The sequence below is a fragment of the Saccopteryx bilineata genome, chromosome 4 (assembly GCF_036850765.1).
Source record: "Saccopteryx bilineata isolate mSacBil1 chromosome 4, mSacBil1_pri_phased_curated, whole genome shotgun sequence".
NCBI lineage: Eukaryota > Metazoa > Chordata > Mammalia > Chiroptera > Emballonuridae > Saccopteryx > Saccopteryx bilineata.
In genome coordinates this window covers 264,911,255-264,935,609 of record NC_089493.1, presented here as the reverse complement: position 1 = coordinate 264,935,609, position 24,355 = coordinate 264,911,255, and the positions used below count along the sequence as shown (strand labels likewise).

Below are 24,355 nucleotides of genomic sequence, written 5' to 3'. Positions count from 1 at the left end.
ACAGGCTCTTTAATAACATTTTATGTCTTCATTGAAGAGCTTCGCTTTTCCCACCAGCGCCAGACGAGGGCCCGACAGGGTCCGCTGGACGGCTGGACCAGTGGGCAGTAGCACTGCAGGTCCGGGTGGCCCCAGGGCCTTGGCGCCGTCCACGCCGGGCTAGTAGAAGGAGTATTGGTTCTCCACAGCCCGCGTGCGGCCGCGGGCCCCCTCGCCCGGCGGCGTGGCTTCAGGGGGCTCGTCGGCACCACTGGCGGCCTCGAGCAGACGCTCCGCGCTGTTGCTGCGGCTGCGCGCGCTCAGCAGGCCCTCGGTGGAGGCAGCGGCAACGGGGCGCGGAGCTCCGGGCAGGGACGCAGCCGAGGACGAGGAGGCGGAAGAGGACGAGGCGCCGCCGGCCTCCGAGGGGGAAGCGGGCGGGCAAGAGGCCGCGAGGCTGGAGAAATAGTGCTGGCCTGCTGGCTCGCTCCAGCAGGCAGGAGGCGCAGGCACGGAGCTGGGCGAGGGTCCTGGGTCTGCAACAGGACCCTGAGCGTCAGTGCCCAGCCTGGGTTCCCTAACTCCCACTTTCCCCAGCACCAGCGTGGTATACTGGGACCAAAGACCCAGAGGAATGGAGTGGCCTGGGATCACACAGGAAGCCAGGACCCGAATTCAGCCCTCCACGTTCCAGTTCACCTCCAGATAATTAATATCATGGATACAGGCCGCAATGCACACACACATGGTGCTCCACCCGCGTGTGCTGGACACCCTTACTCATCCCGCCAACACTCCCTTCCTCCACAGCTCAGTGCAGAGTCCCACCTGTGTCTAGGGGAATGTCTCCATGCTGCCTCTGAGCACCCCTTCCCCCTGCCCGGAATCACTCAGGACAGGCCACGCCCCCTCCTGATGGCCCTGATCCGTTACAGCTGCCCAAGTCCCATCACACCTGCCAGATGGGGCATCTTACCAGGTGGGGGGCCCTGGGCACGCACATAGCTGCGTAGGGTGATGTCTGCGGAGCCCCCTGACTCCAGCGGAATGGGGTGGGTGTGGAAGTGGCGCAGCATGTCAAGCACAGACTGGAACCACAGGTGCTGTACATGGCACTGCCCGTGGCCATTCAGGGACAGGCGCAGGTGCTGTGGGCACAGATCGGCACGGTCAGTGCTGGGGTCCTGGGCTGTCAAGTGTCCTTGGGAGTCATTGGGAGGACCAAGTCTCATATAGGCCACATGGGGCTGTATCAGAGCTGGCTCCTACCATATGAGTCCCATCTCAGGGGTGGGGGGTGGGTGGGGAATGAGGGAGCAACAGAGCCAGGCTGGAACTGAAGGGAGCAGACATTTGTCCCTAAGTTGAGCACTCACATCATGCTCCTCACACTCCCTATCTCTAGTTTCCAAAAGCCCTGTAAGGTAGAGATTACAGCTGCCATATTAGAGATGAGGAAACTGAGGCACAGGGAGGGAGAGTTTCACCCATAGTCACATGGCATAGAACTCATGTTTGTGATTCTCCCAGTCTGCCCACAGACCCAGAGCCCAGAGGATCGGAAACCACCGAGGCTGGCTGGCAGGAGTAGTTGTATGTGCCCCTCAACTGTGCTGCAGTGGCGGCACCTGGAGCACGGGGCCCGCACAGGGCAGATGCCGCAGGGCGAGGAGCCACAGGTCTCTGCCTTCAGCCTTAATGCTCAATGCGTATCCCACAAGAGGAAGAGGGGAGGTGGTAGGAGGGTTTCAGGGTATGCACATGGCCTCAAGTCCAGGAGGGGGGCTGGTCTAGCCACCTCCATAAAGACAGAAGCCCAGGAGGTAGGGGTGGTTCCAGGAGTAAATCTGCCAATTAGCAGGGCCAGAACAGTGTGAGCAAACCTGGGGAGCATTAAATCTGCCAATCAGCAGGGCCAGAACAGTGTGAGCAACCTGGGGAGCATTAAATCTGCCAATCAGCAGGGCCAGAACAGTGTGAGCAAACCTGGGAGCATTAACGGCACCCAGGGCAGGGCTTTAGCCCAGGGCAGAGCCCAAAGCAAGGTGGGTGCATCTCAATCTTTGGCAAAACCTTTCAGACATTTATTATCTGAAGGTAGAAAGAGCTGTCTCAGTGGCCAGAGGAGTGCAAGCAGGAGGCTGGGGGTCCTGCCGTACCCCACCACTGATTTATCTTATCCTGGACAGTCACTCTGCTGTGACAGGGCAGTAGGTGGAGAAGTTCAATGCCAGGTCTTCCCCCAAAAGGAGAGGAGCATCCAGCTCTTCTTCCTCCCCACCTCCACCCCATGCCCACAGATTGGCTGGGCATCATTCTAGCCTCTGGCTGGGGCATGAGTCAGATCCAGGCCCTTCAGGGAGGCTGCCTGGGGTGGTGCTGGCCAAGAAGCAAAGTTCAGGCTGCCAGGGATGGTGTTAAGTGCCTGGTTGTCAGGGGAGCTGGTAAGGGCGGCTGCTTTCCAAGGAGGTGTCTGTCCCTGGGGAAGTAATGCCTCCTCCACAAAGTGACAACACTGCCAAGGACACAGGCCCAGGCAGCTAGGGAAGGGCCAGCTGGGGGTTAGGACACTGACCACTGGTACAGGCTTGAAGCAGTAGTGCTGGGGTGCCCTCTCCTCTGGCAGGGACTGACGGGAACCATGTCCTGGGAAGAGCCAGGGCTGGGTCTGTTTCCGTGTCAGAAACTCAGGATTGGGGGTTGCGGGGCAGGATTGAGGTTCCTGCCCATTCTGGTCACACCATAGCCCCCCCCCCCAGTCATTTGACTTTTCGGACATGTTTTCCTTTGCACACACTGCCCTTCCTCGAGTCCACTCCCTGGGTGTGCTTTCACACTGTTGCCGTGCCCAGTCTGCATATCCTCTGCTGCACCTCAGGCATTCTCCCTCCTGCACAGTGCAGGCCCAGGTCCCTCCCGTGCCCCGTCTGCATATCCTCTGCTTCACCCCAGGTATTCTCCCTCCTGCACAGTGCAGGCCCAGGTCCCTCCCGTGCCCCGTCTGCATATCCTCTGCTGCACCCCAGGTATTCTCCCTCCTGCACAGTGCAGGCCCAGGTCCCTCCCGTGCCCCGTCTGCATATCCTCTGCTGCACCCCAGGTATTCTCCCTCTACTGCACAGTGCAGGCCCAGGTCCCTCCCGTGCCCCGTCTGCATATCCTCTGCTGCACCTCAGGCATTCTCCCTCTACTGCACAGTGCAGGCCCAGGTCCCTCCCGTGCCCCGTCTGCATATCCTCTGCTGCACCCCAGGTATTCTCCCTCTACTGCACAGTGCAGGCCCAGGTCCCTCCCGTGCCCCGTCTGCATATCCTCTGCTGCACCCCAGGTATTCTCCCTCCTGCACAGTGCAGGCCCAGGTCCCTCCCGTGCCCCGTCTGCATATCCTCTGCTGCACCCCAGGTATTCTCCCTCTACTGCACAGTGCAGGCCCAGGTCCCTCCCGTGCCCCGTCTGCATATCCTCTGCTGCACCCCAGGCATTCTCCCTCCTGCACAGTGCAGGCCCAGGTCCCTCCTGTGCCCCGTCTGCATATCCTCTGCTGCACCCCAGGTATTCTCCCTCTACTGCACAGTGCAGGCCCAGGTCCCTCCCGTGCCCCGTCTGCATCGTCCTCTGCTTCACCCCAGGTATTCTCCCTCCTGCACAGTGCAGGCCCAGGTCCCTCCTACCCTGGCTGATACAGTCAGGAGCCTCTGCCGGCCCTCCAGACCCAGCACAGCCCTCCTGCTCGGTCCAGCTCCTCCTCTCCTGTTTGGTCTTCTGGGGCCCACCTGGGTGCAGTTGCTCCCTTCCATGTCCCCTGACCTGAACACAGGCCTAGCCTGGGGCTGGGGCCCAGGAAGAGGGGGTGAACTGACCTGAGGAGGCAAGAAACGGGGCTGTCTGGCAGTGGGTGGGGCAGGAGGGCCTTGGTTGACCCCAGCCCTGCACAGAGGTGACTCCTGGTAGAGACCCTCAGAAGCCCCAGTGCTATGTGATCCTTAGGGGTCAAATTCAAGTCCTCAGAAGGGAATGGCCTCCTGATGGCTCAGCCACTTGGATAACGGAGAAGCCACATTTGGGGCAGACTTCTAGCCCCTCGGAGAGGTGTGGGAGGGATCAGGTGGCTCAGAGAGGTAGGCCTGGCCCATGGAAAGTCATGCCAAACTTACACCATGGAGCCTGCTTGCTCCTGGGGAGTAGGCACGACCTCAGGACCAGGACCGCCCGGTCCCGGCACGCAGAGCTGTTCACTCCGCACAGTGGTCCCCCCGCACACTTGCCTTGGCCTTGCCTTGGAAGTTGAAAGTCAGTACGTACTCCCCAGGCCGAGTCTCACTCTGGCGGATCACGAAGAGGCCATGGCTCCGGGGCCCGCCTGCCAGCACCAGCTGAGCTGCCTTGACCCGCGACAGTGTCCCGTGGAACCAGGGGTAGTCGGAGAGCTCCAGCTCCGGGGCCGCCTCCGGCTCCGGCTCTGCCCCCTCCTCCCCTGGAGAGCACGGCAGAGTAAGCGGCGTGGGGGGCGGGGCACACACAGGAGAGAAGGGTGCGACATCTTAGTGGATTTTTACACATACAATGCTGTTTGGATAATCCTAGAACAAGGCCAGGAGCTGACCCCACCCACTAGTTAAGCGTACGAGGTCAGTTGAGGCACACCGAGAGGAAAAGGACCACCTGGGGTAGTCTCTGAGTCAGCAACGAACGTGGGAACAGACCACATCTCCTTGTTCCTAACCCCTGGTTCTCACCCTTCGCACCCCTTCTGTGGGCTTTTTCTGTTGAAACCAGGGCCTGTGGGAAGGGTCATGTTCCTGGCTGGCCTACAAAAAGCCAGAATTCCGAGCTGCTGTGCAGAGGACCGGGCGGGGTGAACGGTCACAGCTTCTGAGGCTCAGGAAGGGCTTTGGAGGGAGCCATGGGCACCCGGGGCCTGGGGCCCTGGCTGGGGCACCGGAAGAAGGGGCGGGAGAGCCGTCTTCCCCCTGCACCTGTGTTACTGCTGTCACCACCGCTGCCACCTGGGGATTCCAGGGTCTCCAGGAAGGTCTCCAGTGGTACATGGGCCAGGGAATCGCCGATGGCATCTCGAGCTCGGCTGTGTGGGGCTGTCACCACGGCGGCCGTCGTCTCTGGAGGCCGGGGCAGGTCCACTGACGGAGAAGCCGCAGGTAAGAAGCACGTCTCTGTCTCTCTGGCCATCTCGGAGTGACCACCCCCTCCAACGCTGCCCTCCACGCTCTAACCAGCTCTGCCCCCACCTACCCTCCGTGAGGAGCTCACAGCTGCAGGACGCCACGCGGCTGGCCAGACAGCCTCCCCGGGCACAGGAGAGCTCTGTGTCTTCCTCACTGTCCCTGAGAAGGCAACAAAGCATAACTGTTCTGCTATGGGATTTGGACCATGAGCTGCTCACAGAACCAGGCTGTGGCTCACCTGAGGTCCCTGTGCCTCCATGTCCCTCGGTCACAACCTCAGCTTACTCTGTGGCCACCATGTGTGACTGAGCCATATAAGAGGTCTCTAGGTGAGGGTAGTGCTCCTTGAGGTCACATGATGCCTGCCCACTAACCCAAAAAGGCTGGCCTCCTCCTGGGACCCCAGGGAGTCCCACAGATGGTGGCAGAGCATGGCAGTGGGTGGGCCCGGAGAAGTCCCTTCCCCGCCTTAGGCCTTCGTCTCCCCATCTGTGACACGAGGTGTCTGGGATCCTGCCAGCTCTAAAATACTGCAAGGCTCACCTTCGAGGGTCTGGGGGGAAAGTGTGCAGAGCAGATGGCTGGGAGGGTGGCAGGGGAGGGATTATAACCACTTGGGGGATCGGGGAGCCTGGGAGGCACTCAGGACTTTAATTGTGCTTCCTTAAATGAAGCTGTTAATTAGGAAGCAGCAGCCCCTCCCCCCTGGGGCTTGGCTCACCCCATTAGCCAGAGGAGATATTGCCAAATGCTCTGCTGCTGGTCTGCCTGCCCCTCTTACTTCTGGCTTCGGATCCCTCCTGGATGGTGCAGCCAGCCTCCCTGTTGCTTTTCCTTACACAGCTGGCCACAGCTGCCTTCTGCTTACTACCAGCCGCGGCTCCCCACTGCCCCTGATTTACCAGCTTTCAGGCTCTCTTCAGAGTCCCCTCCTCACCAGCTCTAACCCTACTACCGAGAGGCCCTGATCTTCTCTGCAAGTCCCAGGCGCACACATACCTCCATTTGCTGGGCTGTTCTCTCTGCCTTCCTCTACCCTCAGCCCCCCTTGCTTGGCTCAGATTCACTCTTTAAGCCTCGGAGCTGGTGAGCACCTCCACCAGCATGCCTTCTCTGAGCCCCAGGATGGGTTACAGGCCTCTCTTATAGTCCCCCACCCCTGTATCTTTGGGCTCCCACGAGCACTACCCTGCTCCTAGTGGCTTCAGTCTCCCCTGAGGTGAGGACAGACATGGCCAAATTTCCTTCTAGGTCCCCAGGCCCTGGCTCTGGCCCTGCAGAGCAGGCCTCGAAAAGCCTGCTGAGGGTAGAGGTGGGGCTGGGGGTATGGATGAATGGCCGGCAACAACATGGATAGCACAGCCGTGAGAAAAGCCCACTTCTGGAGCTCAGTGTTAGATAGCTGCCCCCACCCTGGCCACCTGTCCTCGGCCGCTTGCACACTCACCCAGGGTCCACGCAGCCCTGGATGTCAGCCACCCACGAGTGTTTCTGCAGGGAGTCAATGGTCTCCAGTATGTACTCCGCTCCATTCTCCACCTGGGGAAGGGGTGCCAGGAGTCCAGAGAGTAGTCAGTACCCCTAACCTCCTCTACCCTCAGCAGGGGGCTCTAGACCCCGGGACAATGGCTCACCCTAACTGTTCCCCACAGTGGCTCACTGGTATGAGCAGCAGTGAAAACAGTGGGGTCACCATCAAGTACCACTCCAAACCTGAGCAAAGGTCCTGGGGTAGAGCCCACCCCACCCTCTCGGCAGCCCCTCTCTCTGGGCCCACCGCTGGGGGTGATGTTCAGCCCTGCTGACCTCGGGTCGTCGGGCACTGGAGACGCAGCCTCAGAGGCCGTGGGGGCTGGGAGAGGGTGGGCTGGCACCCCGGGGATGGGGTGAAAGGCCCTCACAACCCTCAAGTCTGCCAAGGCAGTGGTCCCCAACCTCTGGGCTGCGGACTGGTACCGGCCCGTGGGCCATTTGGTACCGGTCCGCAGAGAAAGAATAAATAACTTACATTATTTCCATTTTATTTATATTTAAGTCTGATGTTTTATTTTTTAAAAATGACCAGATTCCCTCTGTTACATCCGTCTAAGACTCACTCTTGACGCTTGTCTCGGTCACATGATACATTTATCTGTCCCACCCTAAAGGCCGGTTCGTGAAAATATTTTCTGACATTAAACCGGTCCGTGGCCCAAAAAAGGTTGGGGACCACTGTGCCAAGGAACCTGCTGCTCAGCACACTGAGCTGAGGTGATCACCGGCTTTACTGCCTGGAACTCTACGTCTGGGACCATACCCTGGGGTACGAGGCCTCCACAGGGAACAGGCCTTGCTGGGGGCTGGGCCCAGAGTGCCAGCCTGCACATACATTATCTGGTGAACTCTTCCCAACAGCCCTGGGAGGGAGGCAATATGGTTTCCTTATTTTACAGATAAGAAGACTGAGGTTCAGAGAGGCTGGGTAACTTGCTTCAAGTCCCGCTAGCATCTCTGATGCCAAGGCGGTGTGCTCTCAGCTTCCTGTTGTGTGCCTCAATTGCAGTGCAGCTGTTGGACTCCCAGCGCCTCAGAGCTGGGACGGTCCTCGGAGACCACCTTCAACCCGTCTGAATAGATGGGGAAGCTGAGGCCCAGAGCGGGGCTGGCAGATGAGTTCCTTTGCCTCAGGAGATCATAAGCATAATCAGCAACCCAGTGGCCACTCTCAGCAGTTGGGGGTGAGGCTCTGGACCGTCTCACCCAGCAGAAGGGAATGCCAGGAGGGAGGGGCTGTGTCCTCAGCCCCCAGACTGGGGTGACTCAGGGAATGGGGTTGGCAAATGCTTGCTAAATGAATAAGGGAGTTCGTGACTGAACAAATAGAGGAGAACAAAAGCATAAACCCAACCAGGAGCCTGAAGAAGAGGGGGCTTCATGTAGCTTTGGGTGGGCGGAACCAGGTCTCCTTGGGGACTTGGCCTCACAAACAGCCTCTAATCCTCTGAGAAGGCACAGGGCAAAGCCCTGGCAGCACAGAGCCGTGTCCTCAGCAACCCGAGCAGGCCACCCAGTGACGTGGGTCCTGAGAAAAGGACGAGCTGCCCTCAGCCCCACCAGGGTGCCTCCCCACCCACCCTTAGTGACTCTGCGCTCTCTGTGGGCACACTCCACACTCCAGTGCTCTGTGACAGAAGCATTTGTCTAACTGCTGCAAGCTAGCTACCGGTCTGCCTGCCCACAGGGTGGGTATGTCCCGGCTCCAGTGGGGGGAGGGGGAGGGAAGTGAAACTCAGAAGAGCTTCACCTAGGCCTAGGAGGAAATAGGAACCGGCGGCCCAAGCTAGTAGGTGACAACCGGGGCATTCAGCTCTAGATCTCAGGCCTGGACTCAAGTCCCAGCTAGGTGCTTGACATCTGTGTAGAGTCCCAAGACCCCCCAGCCTCCCACTGCTCTGCTGCTGGCCCCTTATTCTCACTCCCCCTACAGAGGCCCCATGCTGTGCTGCCCATGAGGGAGGTGGCCTGGGGCAGCCAGAGGATCTGGGGGGCCAGGGGTGGGACTCACCTTGAGCACAAACGTGTTGTCCTTCTCTGGCATCTCCAGGGGCATGGTGGTGCGGACCTCGATAATGGCCGAGAGAGGGATGCTGACCTTGGGCCTGGAGGACTGGGAGGCCAGAGGAAGGGCAGTGAGAGTCACTGCAGGGCCTCCTGAAACCCTCTCCACCCTCCCTGCCCCCCAGAGGTCACAGCAGCCCTCAGCTTCGGATGCCATAGCAGCCCTGGCACATAGGTGTTCCAATCCCCGTTTCACAGACGGGTAAGTTGAAGGAGTCTCTGGGAGACAAAGGGACCTCCCCACATGGTCACACAGTAAGTCAGGGACAGAGCTTACTCCCTGAGTCTCCCACCCCGGAGCCCTGCAGAGTCAGCTGCGCCTGGCTGTCCCTCCACCCACCAGACCTGTGGTTTTCACATTTTTGATTTTGACCCATAGTAAGAAGTACATTTGACACTGCACCCAGCAACGATACAGGGAAAAATATCTCTGAGATAAATGTTTCAGCAGACATTATTTACTCTGTGTGTGATGGAGTGTAAGATTTTCTACTTTATTCTAGGCTATTATAAAAAAAAATGCCGGTCGGTCTTCCCCTCCAAACTAGACTTTCCAGAGCATACCTCTGGAGACCCTGACCTCAGAGAAGATTCCTGGAACTGGGCAGGGCCATGGCTTCCGGGGGAGGAAAAGGGACCAGCGTGGGGTTCAACCACGGGGAGTGGGCAGGACTCAGGGAGAGCTATTCCGCGCCTGGCCCTCCCTGCTCTGACCCACAGCTCCTGGCCACGACCCGAAGACTCCCTGGGGCTGGCTTGAGACTGAGATTCCTGGTAGGGCTTGGGCTCTGGGACAGGGACTTTCTCAGGAGGAAAGGGAAGGGCTACATTTTGGGTGGGCAGGCGGATGGGAATTCCTGGCAGCACTGGCTACCGTCCAGCGAGCACAGGGCCAGGGTTGGAGTGGTGACAGAGGGCCTCGGCTGACCACGGTAGGCCACTGCACCAGCCGCTGGGGTAGGGGCTGCCGTCCTGGGGCGAGTGGAACAGACAGAGGTCTGCAGTGAATGCCTGGACTGGAGACTTTGGCTGGGCTCCCGCTGGCTGGAGGTGCTGATTCCTCTGCCTGGCATTTGAGGCCCATCTGTCCTGGCCAAGCTGCCTTTTACCCTACTGTGGCCACAGCCCGCTGTTCCCACTTCTCTGGACAGATGTTTTATGATTCTGGAACTTTGCTCACTGATCTTGTGCCTCCAGAAATACCTGTCCTGGGGCCCAGCTGCTTGGTGAGCACCTACACAGCCTGAGCTTCACCTCCCTGGGGCCCCTGGAGCACCTAGTGCTCACCCCACTGAGGTATACTGGTCTCCTGGTGGCTCCTACAGTGGCAGGGGGCCAGCTTGGCACAGGGCGCTGAGGGAAAATAAGGCCAGAGACCTGACCATGGAGCCATGTGAGAGGAAAGTCAGAGGATCCCAGGAAATAGGCTCTGAGCCTGTACACCAGGGGTCCACAAACTTTTTACACAGGGGGCCAGTTCACTGTCTCTCAGACCGTTGGAGGGCCGGACTATAAAAAAAACTATGAACAAATCCTTATGCACACTGCACATATCTTATTTTAAAGTAAAGAAAACAAAACGGGAACAAATACAATATTTAAAATAAAGAACAAGTAAATTTAAATCAACAAACTGACCAGTATTTCAATGGGAACTATGGGCCTGCTTTTGGCTAATGAGATGGTCAATGTCCGGTTCCATATTTGTCACTGCTAGCCGTAACAAGTGATACGATGCGTGCGTCCCGCATCACTGGAAGTAGTACTGTACGTGAGCGTGACGCCTTGCTCTGCGTCACTGACCACCAACAAAAGAGGTGCCCCTTCCGGAAGTGCAGCGGGGCCGGATAAATGGCCTCAGGGGGCCCGCATGCGGCCCCGCTGGCCTTAGTTTGGGGACCCCTGCTGTACACCCTGAGCTTTCTGCTCCCAGGGTGCAGCTAGGCCCTCAGGACTAGAAGGCAGTGGGCATATCAGCAGGGTCTCCCTGGGGCATACATCTGAAAAACGATTTGAGCTCTTACCATGCATGATATGATCCATCCTCCCATCAGCTCACTCCTGATTTCCCATTTGCATAAAAATAGAAGGGTTGGGGGCCAGATTTTGGGGGGAGAGGAAACCTTCCTCAGACGTTGGGGAAGTGACCCCTCAGGAACCCTGCCCTTTGCCAGTGGTGAATGTGGGCTCAGAGGGATAACTAAGGCACCAGCTGCTGCATCCCTTCCCCCGAGGGCAGCAGCCACTGCTATTTACAGCCAGGCAGCTGTGACTGCCACTCAGAGTCTGGAGGCCTGGAAGGCCTGGGCCTCTGCCTCTGCCCTTTGGGTGACCCTGGGCAAGCCCCACCTCATTTCCCACCTCTTACCGGGCCTCGGTCTCCTTGTCTGACAAGGGGCGCAGTTGGGCTTCCGGGTCTATGATTTCTCTTTGGGAACTAAGAGTGGGGGCCTGAGCAAGCAAACAGCCCTTGGGAAGTCTGGGGTGGGGGAGGTCCCAGGACCTGGGGAGAAAGCTCTTCATACAGTGGATGTAATATATTCCTGGGCAGTCACTTCTCATGCAGTTCATGGGCGCCCAGCCCCAGGGAGTCCATACCCTGCCCTTCTAATGGAACCCAGAGTTCTGACAGACTGAGAGATGGGGACAGAGGTGGGAGACTCAGGTTGACTAAAGGCACTGAGGATAGAGTGGGCCTAGAGGTAGGTGGTAATCCTGAGTGGTTCTTGGGGCTGCCACCATCTGCTGCACTAGCACACCTCCCACCTTTCTGAACCTCCCAGTGCACAAGGAGCTCCCACCTCCATACTCCTTTTACTCCTGGGACCCCCGGGGTGGTGGGTATAATTAACCCAGCTCTGCCACCCACAAGTGGTGTGATTTTGTGACTTTGGGCAGGCCTCATCCCTCTCCCAACTCCCACCCCGCATTCGTTTTCTTTCCTGTGACCTTGAGACCATGACATCTACCTTGCGGGAAAACCAGGAGAAGGAGACTATGAGACTGTCCACCAGGCTGGGCACACAGTGGGCTCTCAGAAAACGGGCACTATTGTTAGTTATTCCCACTTTCCAGACAAGGCAGGTTTGCCACTCTGGAGACCCAAAGCTGTTCCCAAGGCTTTTTTGGCAAGCCCCCAAGACCCGGTAAGGGACAGTGCACTCAAGTGAGCAGCAATGCCAGCTAGAGCTTAGCTTTTGAAACCTAGGCCAAAAAGGGACCACCTGGGCAGGGGCTAAGCCAGGGGTCTCAAACTCGTGGCCCATGGGCCGCATGCGGCCCACCGAACAATTTTGTGCGGCCCGCAGACTAATCCACGAAGTTCAAAATATTTTGGATAAAATTAAGTAAGCCTAGGGGCCTACTTGTATTTTTCATTTCTCTAGCATCCTAGCCAGATATTAGCTTAGTTAACAGCAGTTGTGATGCGAACTACAGTTTCTGGTCGTTTTGTGACACTGAGTAAACTGCATGTACGATTGTGCTTGTTGTACTGATTTTTTTTTGTTTTCAACTGAGTGAGAAAAGTGCTGCGTAACAGTTGCCTTTTGTAGACCTAGTGCGGCCCGCCGTCTGTGATCTTGCTCTGCGGCCCACATGCTGAGTTGAGTTTGAGACCCCTGGGCTAAGCTGTAGCCTGCAGTCAAACTGGGGATACACGGATTTCTACCAGAACAGATGCAGACCTCCCCGGGAGCCCTGTCCGAGTGTGCACTGGTGCTCTCTGCCCTCACTCCCGCAGGCCTCTACTCTGAGTGGCTCCAGCCACCCAGGGGTTCCAGGGAAGGAAGAGAGTAGGGAGGGAGACAGGCTTCCCAACGCCACGAAGAACAGTACCCCAGAACCTCTCCTGTAGCTAGAGAGCCACCCCTTCTGACACATCACAGGCGCAGAGTGCTTGAGGGGTGACTTGCCAGAGAGGCAGAGAGGGCCCACATCCCATGATTCTGACACTCAGTACTCTATCCTGACAAACCGGCATTGGCACCCTTGGCTGTGCTCAGGGTACTACACCATCCGTCAGGTGGGGGTTGGCGCTCACCTTGGGCGGCACGAAGAACTCGAGGCGGAAGCGCTCGCCTGCCACGGCCCTACGCAGGAGCAGGCGGCACTTCTGCCACTGGGCGGTGCCGCCGGGGCCTGAGGCTGCATCGTCCGCCACCATGAAGCGCAGTGCGCCTTCACGCTGGATGTCCACCAGTTCCACCTTGGCCGCCAGCGCCCGCGACAGCCGCAAGCGTCGTGTCCACTTGTCGCGAGGCTCGGCCGGGGACTCGGTAACCCGAGGGGTGGCATCTGGCTCAGGAGAGGCACGCCGGTGCCACATGTCACGCATGCCGTCCACCACGCACAGGCTCATGTTGCGCAGCGAGAAGCCTTTGCGTACACGGGCCTTGGCCGCCGCATGCACCGACACATCCTCAGAGCTCCGTGAGTGGCCACACGACGCCACTTTGAGCGCTGCTGGCTCAGGCTCCATGGGGTCAGGGTGATCGGCCACCCCTGCCACCAGCACGCGGCGCACCTCCTCGCTGAAGACGTCCAGGAAATTGGAAGCAAAGTGGCGGGAGAAGGAGGCCCCGGCGTCTGGTGTGTTGTAGGCTGGGTTGTCCCGCAGGAAGCGGCAGAACTTGTGTGCGAAGTCCACGGCGGCCGCCTGCGCATGCAGCTCGCAGAACTGCCGCCAGTCCGGGACCGGAACCGGGACCGGGACCGAGGCGGCAGCGGTGGCGGGGCCAGAGGCGGCACCATTCATGGCTTCCGTCCCATCGCAGCCCTCTGCAGCTGCGGGTGAGAAGAGCTCACGGTGACTTTGTGACTGCTGACCAGAGCGCCCATCTGTCCTCTCTCTGGCCCTGCTCTCCCAGAGCTCCTTGGGGCTGTCTGTCTGTGTGTTTGGGGGGTGGGGTGCGGGGTTCTACAACATGCAGCCTTTCTGAGCAGCACCAATATGTGAAGAGGACCACCAAAGAGGTAGGGGGTGGAGTCTGCGGGAGGGGAGCCCCCATTCACTGTCTCTTCAAATAGTGGTTTCCGTCAGGGAATCCCAAGGTCATTTCTGGGCAGCCAAAGGAGGCTCAGAAGACAACGTGCCTTGATGTGGGGCCCTCATGAGCCTCCAGTGACCTCATTTCCCCAAGTAATCTCTTCTGAGGGTCCCCAAATACCCCTGGACAAGAAGTCATGTGCAATCCACTGGGCTGTACTTTTGAAATATGCCGGGAATCCAACCCCTCCTCCGCCACTTATTGCACCCTGGTTGCTGTCCAGGAACCCACATGACCTCTTCTCTTGTAGGAAGTACTTTAGCCGCCTCTTCACTGGATCCCCTGAAACTGACCTCACTCTAGTCTGTCCCCGCTCAGGAACCTAGTCATCATTTCTAAAATATAAAACTGGTAGGTCTCTCCCCCTACTCAAAACCCTGCAATAGCTCCTCTTCCACTTAGAGTAAAAGCCGAAGTCCTGCCCCTGGCCCTGAAGGCCTTCCAGGCGTCCCCAAACTATGGCCCATGGGTCACATGTGGCCCCCTGAGGCCATTTATCCAGACCCCGCCGCACTTCCGGAAGGGGCACCTCTTTCATTGGTGGTCAGTGAGAGGAGCACTGTATGTGGTGGCCCTCCAATGGTCTGAGGGACAGTGAACTGGCCCTCTGTGTAAAAAGTTTGGGGACCCCTGCACGCGATATGCCGCCATTTACCTCTGAGCTTACCTCCACTGCTCTTCCCGCCCATTCTGCTCTGGCTGCACCTGCCTGCTTGTCTTTGCAAACCAGTCATATTCCCACCTCGGGACCTTTTCATTTCCCTGGAATGTTCTTTCCTCCACGTTCTCACCTCCTTCAGGTTTCTGCTCCAATACTGTCTTGTCTGATAACCTTCCCTGATCAAGACTCTGAGAATAAGAAATGCCCCCACTGCACCCAGCGCCGGCATCAGCATCTCCTGCCCTTTTCCTGTTTACCTTTCTCCAGTGTTTACGCCCCTCTGACTACCGTGTATTCACTTCCTCGGCTGTTTTCCCCTCCCTCCCTCCACCATACACTTTCCTTGAGCTTGCCAGCTCCATAAGGCAGGTATCTTAGTAGCCTTATAAGTGGCTTTGTGTCTCCAGTGCTTGGCACATGGCAGGCACTCTGTACACAGTGAATGAATGACTAAATAAATGAACAAGTGAATGTGTTTGGCATATTGGGCATGTCACAGCTGTCACCACATAAGCTCTTATCTGGGGCCTGGGGACATAGAGCTTGTTAGTGACAGGCCTGGGATTCTTTTTTTTTTTTTTTTTTAAAGATTTTATTTATTCATTTTAGAGAAGGGGGGAGAGAGAGGAGGGGGAGGAGCAGGAAGCATCAACTCCCATATGTGCCTTGACTGGGCAAGCCCAGGGTTTCAAACCGGCAACCTCAGCATTCCAGGTTGACGCTTTATCCACTGTGCCACCACAGGTCAGGCAGGTCTGGGATTCTTACACTGACTTTAGGACTTGGGGGTCATCTCTTAGTGTGGATCAAGTATGACTATTATTTCATACTGGCATTGAAGGCACGGTCTCCTCAGAATTCTTTCCATCACAGTGGCCTGCACGATGAACTGGTTATTCCCCCTCCCCTTCGGAGTGTCCATCCACATCTGACCTCTTGAAGAGGCTCCAGTCCAGGAATCCCAGCTGTCTTCTCACCTCAGCTTCCCACTCCTTATTCCTAGGCCTACCCTGTCCCTCATCACTCTGGATTGCCAAACTACCTGGTATTTTGGGGCTTTGCCTCCTTGTCCCCCAGTGTGGCCACACCCGAGGGGGCATAGGCACAGCCCACGGTTTTTATGCAACCCTCTCCTAAGGCTAGGGTGAGTTTACCAATTGAGAATAAGAGGGGTGATGAGGTCCTGCCCTGTCTTGGGAAGCCTGAGGTAGCCAGCCCATTGTTAGGTGAACTGAGGCAGAGGGTCACGTCCTCAGCAGCCCTCTCAGGATCCCATATTTCCTGGCATGACCCTTGCAGCTCTTGGGAGTACCATCTCAACTTTCCTCTGAGATCCAAACTCTGTAATTAAAGCCAGGTAAAAATAGCTGCCCCACTTCTGTGAGATCATGTGCAGGGCCTCTGGGTCATAGAGCACTGTGGGAATTCCCTCTCACCTTGGGGCAACCTTAGTCATTAATCTACAGTCAATAACCACAGGACAGCCCCAGGGAAGAAACAGGCCACTTGAGGCCACTTAGCAGGGGACGGTTTTCCAAACCAGCAGGTTTCCTCAGATTCCTGCCCTGGTATCGGAGGAGAAGGCAACAGGGAACTAGTAAGATTTCCTGGAGGAGGTGGGGCCTCCTTGGGCTTTATGCCTCGAAGGAGATGAGGAGTACCCTCCCTGCAGGCCTGAGTATTATCTTGGGGGCTGACTTATCAGGACATGGGGGAGGGGGGGTTGGGGACAATGGGGGCTGAGGCATCCATGAGCTTGGCTCATGGTGGGCCTATTTAATACCCTCCTCCTCCTCCTTTCTTCATTTGGCTAAATCCTACTCAACCTTCAATAATTAATACAGGTCTACTTCCTCCAGGAAGCCTTCCCCGACCTTCCTCCGCCTTCCCTGCCAGGTGGCATGAGGGTCTTCTCTGAACTCCCACAGTCTCACCCTATGCATCCCTCTAGCAAGTGGCAATTTCAGGGTATGTTTCCACGTCTCTGCCCCTAGTCTGGCACAGGCACTCTCTGGGGACAGAAGGCAGGCCTGAGTCATGCCAGGAATGGAGATGGTGGCAGAAATGCACCTGCCACCACCACCAAGGCTGCCAGAGAGGGTAGAGAGCCGCGGCCTCACCCTGCCCTGAAGGTAAGTCTATGAGAGCCTGTCTCCAAGCTCCAAGCCCACCCATTTACCCAACAGGGCAGAGTTTCCCAAAGTGGCCACTTTTCTCTCATTCCACTGAGAACACCAGGCAGGTCAGACTGGGTGACCTAGCGACCTGGGAAGTGCTTGCACTGGAACCAGCATCAAGCGTGGATGTCCCTGTTTGACATAGTTTCGTTCCCACATGGGGAAGGTAGGGACAGGGAAGAAGTCAATCTCAGTTCCTCATCCTCTGGCATTAATCCCTGTTCCTCCCTGCTCTTCCGGCTGACTGACAATATTTCTGGCAAGGGGTAGGGGAGAATAGAAAAGCAAGGCCCCAGGCAGAGGCTCTCACAGGGGAGGCCCAGCTTGCCCTCAATGGAGGTAGGGGTGGCACTCATAGAGGAACCTGCCAAGGATATGGTGGCTATGGCCATGTCCTAGTCAGGGACTGGCCTGGGAGGCACTGGGAGGTTGGTCCTTCCTCACCACCCTTGCCAACTGGCCAGCAATCTCTAGGCCTGATGCCCAGCACAGCAGCCCTCAGTGTCCCCTGGGTCCAACCTGGGCCACATCCCAGACATGCCTATCTGCAAAGGGGAGGTTACACAATCCATATGGAAGAGCGCTCAGACCCAGCAGGGGCAAGGGTGTGCTGTGGGCCAGAACAGAGGTGAGACCAAGTGCAGGGACCTTGCCTGACCTGGGCTCAAGGCCTGACTCCCCTGCTTTCTGGGCGATCACCTCTTCCTACAGACTCAGGGAGCCAGAGGAGGCCTGTGAGTTAGGGCAGGACAGTGCAGGATGGGGCAAGGGGAGCTCTGGGCTCTGCCTCGGCCAGAACTGGGTCCCCCCAGGCCCTGGCTCCCCAACAATAAAATGGGATGCTGGAGCAGTGGCCTCTAAGGGCCCCTGACTGTGACAGCCCTTGAACACTTCAGACTGGGGCCCTCCTGTCCCTCCACTGAGACCAGGGGCAGGCAGGGGGCCATATCTCACTTTCACAGGTTTCTCTGAGGGTTCAGGCTGGAGACAAAAGGGAGCTCTTGGGGTCTGGGCATCAGGTGCTATTCCCCAGGGGTCTTGGGTGGGCTGACCACCTTCCCAGCATCATCACCAGAGAGTTTTTCTGAGGTTCAGCTAAGCTTTCTGGCTTCTCCTGGAAAAAAAGAAGCCAGAAAGGCTTCTGGCTTGTCAGGCTGGAGCGGACGGGATGGGGCTTCAGAGAGGGGGGCTGGGGAAGCCTGATAGAGTCTCTGCCTGTGGCCTTTCCAAGCCATGAACTCTCCTATCTGCCAGGAGCCCAGACAGGAGACCCTCCTCCACTCCGACACTAGTAGAGGCCTGGGAGAGGGGGCGGCTGGCCTTCCGGTGGTAAAAATAGCGCTGACAATTGGAAAAGAAAAAGAAGACCAGTTGTCAACCCCCGCAGCACGTAGTTCCGGATCCCAAGGCCAGGTCAGTCCTTCAAATATTGATGAGGCCTCTTAGCCGCCCCCGCTAATGCGCAGACGACCAATCGATCCACCACATAAAGGGTGGTTGCCTCAGGGGCGGGACAGCCTGGCGCACACCCGCAGGCCTCCCCCCTCTCCCCCGCAGCCCTGTTTCCAGGGAGCCCCAGCTGGAGCCGTCCTCCCCACCAGAGGAGGCAACTGACCCCAAGGACCGGAAGGAGGCCCAGCAGTGCAGAATAGCAGCACTCTGAAAGGCTGCCCCCAGGTAGGACCTGGGCAGTACCTTCCACCACCAAGCCCTGCCCTACCCCTTCTCCTGCGCCTCACACAGCTTGGTGCTCAGAAAGATACCACAAAACCAAGTGCAGAAAGGAGTGGTGAGTGTCAGAACTAAGGATGCTCTGCTCTGGCTGGAGTACCAACTCCCCATAAACCACTCATGATGGGGAAACTGGGGCCTCTTCTGGCCCCCTAAGAAGAGGCCCCAGTCCTCAATTGGGGACATTGAGGCCATGTCTCCCAATGCAAGGAGAGGAGACATGGCCTCACTTAGCTCTTCCCTGCATCTGGGGAGCAGGAGCTAACTATGCCCACTGATGTTTTCTCCTCTGGGCTTCTCAGGACCACTGGCCTGGCCTGGCCAGTCCAGCTCTGCAATTTACAAGGCTCCTTCCATCCTCCATCCTGCTGTTCTTTCAGCTGTCCTCCTGGCCTCCGTGGGACAGTCCTCTCCAGCCCCCATTCTGCCCCTCTGTCCCTGCAGGACACAGACAACCTTTGGGCAGGTTGTTCCATCAGTCAGGAGTGCCTTCTGCCCACTGGCTGCCTGTATCTCTCCCCTGCAGATGGAGGCACAGAGTACACAGGGTAGCACACTCCCTGTTTCACTAGTGGCTACTTGGCTGCTGGTTCTCAAGTCTACTCCCCACCTTACTGCCCTTCCCCCATAGTGTACCCACTAGGCAGGTTCTGAACCAAGGCCTCCTGGGAGAGTGAGGTGTGTGGCTGGAATTCCCCGACCCTTCCTACACAGAATCTCTGTGCTCACCCCTCGACCCAGAAGTAGGCATGATTCTGGTCTAACACCCTTGAACCTGCTGGGACTTTGCTGTAGAGTGGGTGTGGGAGGACACTGACTAGTGACTGGGACAGGTGCAGATTAAGAGCCCTTTGCCTCTGTATGGGTGAGTGGGAGGGGGCACTCTGATGGTTCTGGCTCTGCTGAGCATCAGTCTCCATAGCTGTAAAGTGGGACCATTCTGCTCTCCCACACAGATTGCTTCATGGTCCAGCGCCCTGTGCGGAGAAGCATGAAGACCATCGTTGGGAGGCAGCTGCTAAAAGCCAGCAGAGCAGCTCTGTGCCCAGTGCACCCTCACACCTTTCACACAACCCCCAGCCTTTGTCTCTGTGGGGGAGTGGAAGACCTTCTATAGAGCTTCCTTGCTTTCACTGACACTCCAAACCTTAACAGGCCCGGCTAGCTCAGACCTGCCAACCTCCAGTCTAATGGAGGCCCATAGCTGTATCCAACAGATGTTCCCACCACAGGGACCCTGCTGCCTGGCATCTCCCTAACTCCACATCTGGTCATTTGATACAGTACGGTGTTAAAAACCTGAGCTCTGGAGCCAGACTTCCTAGGTTTGAATCTCAGCTCCTCTGCTTCCTAGCTGTGTCACTGTGGGTAAGTGACTTGGCCTCCTGGGGCTTCAGTTTCCTCATCTGCTAAAAAAGGGAGTAATACCAGCACAAACTATTATCAAAGTGCTAACATGAGGATTAAATAAGGAATTTGTTTAAAAATAAAGTTTCTCTGCTTCTAGTTTTCCTAAATGTCTAGCATTCCCTTTTTCTCCCACTACTCTGGGCAGGTGGTGGCAAAGGCCTCCTCCCTGCTTCCATTGTCCCCTCATCACCTGGCATATCCTGGTTCCATAGTGTAGCCAGAGCCATCTTTCTGGAACCCACATCTAATTGGGCTATGCCCCTACTTAAAACCTTCCTTTCACATCTTCCTTGCCAGGAAGAGAGGATTCTGGCCAGGGAGGTAACAGGCCCATCATTCACTGAATTTATACTGAGCTCCCGCTATGTACCAGGAGCTATGGTAGTTCCAGGGTCACAGAGAGATGAGGAAGGAATGTGTAACCAAGTTCAGATCTTCCCCTTTCTTTTCTTTTCTTTTTTTTTATTCAGGAGGGGAGGCAGACACAGATTCCTGCACACACCCTGACTGGGATCTACCCAGCAAGCCCACTAGGGGGTGATGCTTTGCCCATTTGGGGTGTTGCTCTGTTACTCAGCAACAGAGCTCTTCTCAGTGCCTGAGGTAGAGGCCATAGAGTCATCCTCAGCTCCCAGGGCCAACTCACTCTAATCAAGCCATGGCTATAGGGGTGGGGGGAGAGATATAGAGAAGTGAGAGGAGGAAAGGTGGAGAAGAAGATGGGCACCTCTCCTGTGTGCCCTGACAGGAATTGAACCTGGGACATCCGAGTGCTCTACCACTGAGCTAATTGACCAGGGCAGATCTGCCCCTTTTGGTAGCAGATGCTACTCCCAGTAGGGTGTTGGAGAGCTCTTCCTACAAGGGCACAGTTGGGTTACCTAGGCCCTGACTCAGGAATGGAGATGCCCACCCTGAGAGGAGGGGGCACCCTGACAGGCTAGAGTACAGGAAAATCCAGAGCTGGGCCCTGCAGGAATTAGATGTCAAATAAGCAGAGAGTGGGGCTCAGGACAATAAACTACACCAGGGCCTAGGCCCTAGGCCCTAGGGGCTTAGGAGGAGCTTATCTTCGTTCAGGAGCACCTGGTGCTGGACAGTTCCTGGAGAGGCTGTGAAGATGGAGAGCAGGCTGGCATGGCTCCAGTGGCGCTGGTCTTGCCCTCCCCCCTGGGGTTGCAGAGCAGAGGCACCCCCTCTCTAGCCTTGGCCTGAGCCTTGCAGTTTCTCCCTTTCTCCTGGTGTCAGGAATCTTACCTTGGCCCTGATTCATACCCTTCCCAGACCTCCCTGGCCCCTGACTCAGTCCCCTAAACTTGTAGGATGCCACCCTTAACCCCTACCACTCAGCCCACCAGTCTGCCTTCTGCCTTTTTCATGACACCATGCCTCCCCCTCAGTTCTGAGTATCCCAGAACTCTGGGTACTGTAGATGCTGGCCTTCCTCTGAGCAACGAACTCCCTGTCTGACTAATATCTAGCACCTCAAACTCACCACACGCAAGTTCTAATACATTCTATTCCTTCAGTCCCTGTTTGTCCTCAGCTAAGTCTTAGCTCCCAGCCTGGCATTACCCCACCTGCTTCACTTCTCTGCCCCAGTAGTTGGCATGCCCTGAGCCCACAGAGAGGCCTTGGGAATGCTTCCTTTATCCTGTACCTGCCTACACTTAGCCCACCTGCCCCTCTACAACACCACATTGCTATGATCTGTCTTCACCAGACCATGAGTCCCCAGCTGGGTGTTGTAACCAGCACAGGACCCAGGATCAAAAGTATGTGGAAAATGGAGCCCAAACCCCCCTTCACCTAGAGGAGCCAAAAGATGCTGTACTCCCTCCTACACACTGATGCCCTGTCTCACTCTGCTCAAACAGGTGCGGCTGTGACCTCTTTCAGATGTTGAGAGGTCACACCTGCTCTCCCCTGGGACAGAGCACAGCCATAAAAACAGACCCAAATAGGCGAGGGTGGGGGGAGAGAAACTTCCGTAGACTCTCAAGTTGCCACCACTCTTCCAGTCCTATGTGGACAGTAAGGAGCAGGAACTGAGGCAGGCTCCAAGACTGGGCCAGTGTACCAAAACACTAAGGGGACAGCATCCAGGAGGCCCGAAGCACCTAAACTGCTAATTCCCTGCAACCCAGGATAAGTAGAGAGTGAAGAGGTAAGAACCAGGCTTTTGTCAGAGAGAAGTGGTTTGGAAGCCTGGCTTGCTGGTTGAGCGACTTTGGGCAAGTCATTTCACCTCCTTGAATCTCCTTCCTTCTCTAAAATATTAGCACAAAACCCACAGGGTTGTTGTGCAAATTACATGAGAGACAGCATGATGCCCTTAGCCTGGAGGGAGTCAGCTTGAAACCAAACACTCAGCCTTGGGGGGCCCAGGTTCCACCTGGCTGGGAGGAGGTCTCACCTCCAACACTCCCTGGGGAAGGCCAACCTTGGGTGTGAGTGTAGGAGGTTCTTCCCAGGAGACCTACTAAGTAGGGAGAAGGGTTTAGAAACTTTAGACAGATTTTTCAAAATAAGGTTAAGAAGAAATGCATTAACCCTCCATTACGTAGAACCATTCAACTAACCCGTGTCAGAATCACTTGCCCACTACCACTCATGCTCTATAGAGGGTGAGAGGAGTAGAAGGAAGCAGCTGTGGAAAACTGCCTCTGAGACCCCCACAAATGCTCAGACCCACACCAGCCTAACAACACTGCCTCCACTGCCAAGCCTCTCTCAAAGTTCTTGGAGCTGGAAGGTTCTAGGTTAGTCCCCAGCCAATGTCCTCCTGGATGGAGCAGGGTGGCTGGGAGAAAAAAGATTTGCTCAAAGTGGGGGCCAGATGGGGGGGGTTCAGTTCACACCCTCAATAGAGGCAGTCAAAGCTTCTTAGGATAACCACCCCTTGCTCCTCCTAACCTCCCAGAGGTGTTCATTCACCTCATACTCAGTGACCTGTATTAGAGGGGGCAACTCTTGCTGGTTATCCATCTAGGATGTAGGCAGCACCATCCTACAGAGTATAACGAAGGCTCAACGGGCAGAGGTAGGGTTCAACCCAGGTTTGACTCCAGATCCGGAGGCACCCCCCTACATCAGCTCCGTGTGAACACAGATTCTGGTTCATCATGTTCACAGTCGCTCCTGAGGCTGCCGGGTACTCCCGCGCGGCTCCCGAGGGGCCAGTCACTGATGACTTCCCCCCCTGAAGATCTCACTTCGTGGGCTTCTGGGAGCCCGGACGGGGTCCCTGTCTCTGCCTGGCCTTGGCCCGATGGACTGGCGCCGTTCCGGGGCCCCGTGCTGCTCTCAGGTTCCTCAATGGCTAAGGCCGAAAGGCCTGAATGGAGGGCACGAACCCGCCCCTTCTTAAAGGCGCCGGCCTTTCGGGCACCCTCAGCGGTTCTCTCCACTATCCAGGGCTGCCGGAGAGCTGCCGGGGTGGGCGGGTCGAGAATGGTGACCATGAGAAACAAGGACTGGGCCGAATAAAGGGCGTGCCGGCTCGGCAACTGTGGTCTGAATAGCGTCCCTCCCATGGCCCTCCGCACCCTTTCGCCCTCCCCGCCTAGGAAAAAGACTGGGCGCCCCTCTGCCCCAGACAGGAACCCCTCTTTTAGGGGGCCCGCTGCGTACGTCCTACCGCTGGCCATTGGCCCTAGGAAAGGACGAAGACGCAGCTGCTCCGGAGGCGCCTCGGCCCCTCCCCTTACTCCCGCTCGGTCCGGGATGGGGGTCGGGGAGCCGATCTCCGCAGGGGACGCATCTCCTCCATCGCGCTCCCTCCCACCCGCGCACACAAAGACGACACGCGCGGACTGGGGCGCTTGCGGGCGCGCTCCTCCGGGCAGCGGTGCGCACACACACGGATGGGGTCCAGGGTGATGCACTAAGAGACGAGGGAACTGAGGACAAGCAGGCCGTACCTACAGGCGCGCAGCTGCGGCCGGGCGGGCCGGAGCGCCCGCGAAGCGCTGCCGGGCTCTTGGGGCCCGGTGGCTCATGGCTTGCGGCGAATCTGTGCTTCCTCCGGGCGAGAGCTGGCGTTGGCTGCAGCTTCTCTCTCCCTTGTCCGCAACCTCGAAGGCTCGTGCGTTCCTCGCGGGCCCGGCGCGGCCCGAGCTCGGATCTCCAGGCGGCCAAGCCCCGGACTCTGAGAGCCTAGCTCCGCGCGGCGCGCACCCCGCCCGCTCCCTCCAATGCCCCCAGCCCGCGCGGCGCGCTCCTCCCCAGCCCCGCCCCCGACCCGAGCCCCGCCCCCTCCCGCCTCACCGGCCCCGCCCCCACCGCGCCCCCGGCCCTCTGCGATGCGGGATCTGTATCCGCTGCTAGTGCTCACTTCCTTCGGTTAGCAGCAGCGGCGGGGCGCCGGAGCCCTGGGGCCCAGAGGGGTTAGGAGAGGGCCTGCAGCCAAACGGGACGAGAGTCCGTGACCACTTTGTCTCACTGAGCGGGCTCCAGGCCAGGCGCCGGAATCCACCCCCCACCCCACCCCCGTCAGGAAAACGTTCCCCGGAGCCCGGTGTGGTGGCTCCGGGATCACGGAGGGTGGGGGCCGAATGCGAACCGGGG

At 57.6% G+C, this 24,355-nt stretch overlaps 1 protein-coding gene across 2 annotated transcripts; it reads right to left on the bottom strand.

Moving 5' to 3' along the window:
• On the bottom strand, positions 1-23,966 carry SH2B2 (SH2B adaptor protein 2). 2 transcript variants are annotated; one of them, XM_066274470.1, is made up of 9 exons: positions 23,710-23,966; positions 12,802-13,544; positions 8,707-8,808; positions 6,610-6,701; positions 5,230-5,321; positions 4,956-5,117; positions 4,245-4,453; positions 956-1,127; positions 1-515 (listed from the first exon to the last, which is right to left on the bottom strand). In XM_066274470.1, the coding sequence occupies exons 2-9, from the start codon at positions 13,513-13,515 to the stop codon at positions 160-162; spliced, it is 1,899 nt and encodes a 632-aa protein (XP_066130567.1). In that variant the 5' UTR covers positions 13,516-13,544; positions 23,710-23,966; the 3' UTR covers positions 1-159. The 2 variants fall into 2 exon arrangements, with proteins under 2 accessions (XP_066130567.1, XP_066130568.1); XM_066274471.1 differs by having other exon boundaries at positions 23,714-23,814.
• Between the last annotated feature and the right edge of the window lie 389 nt (positions 23,967-24,355).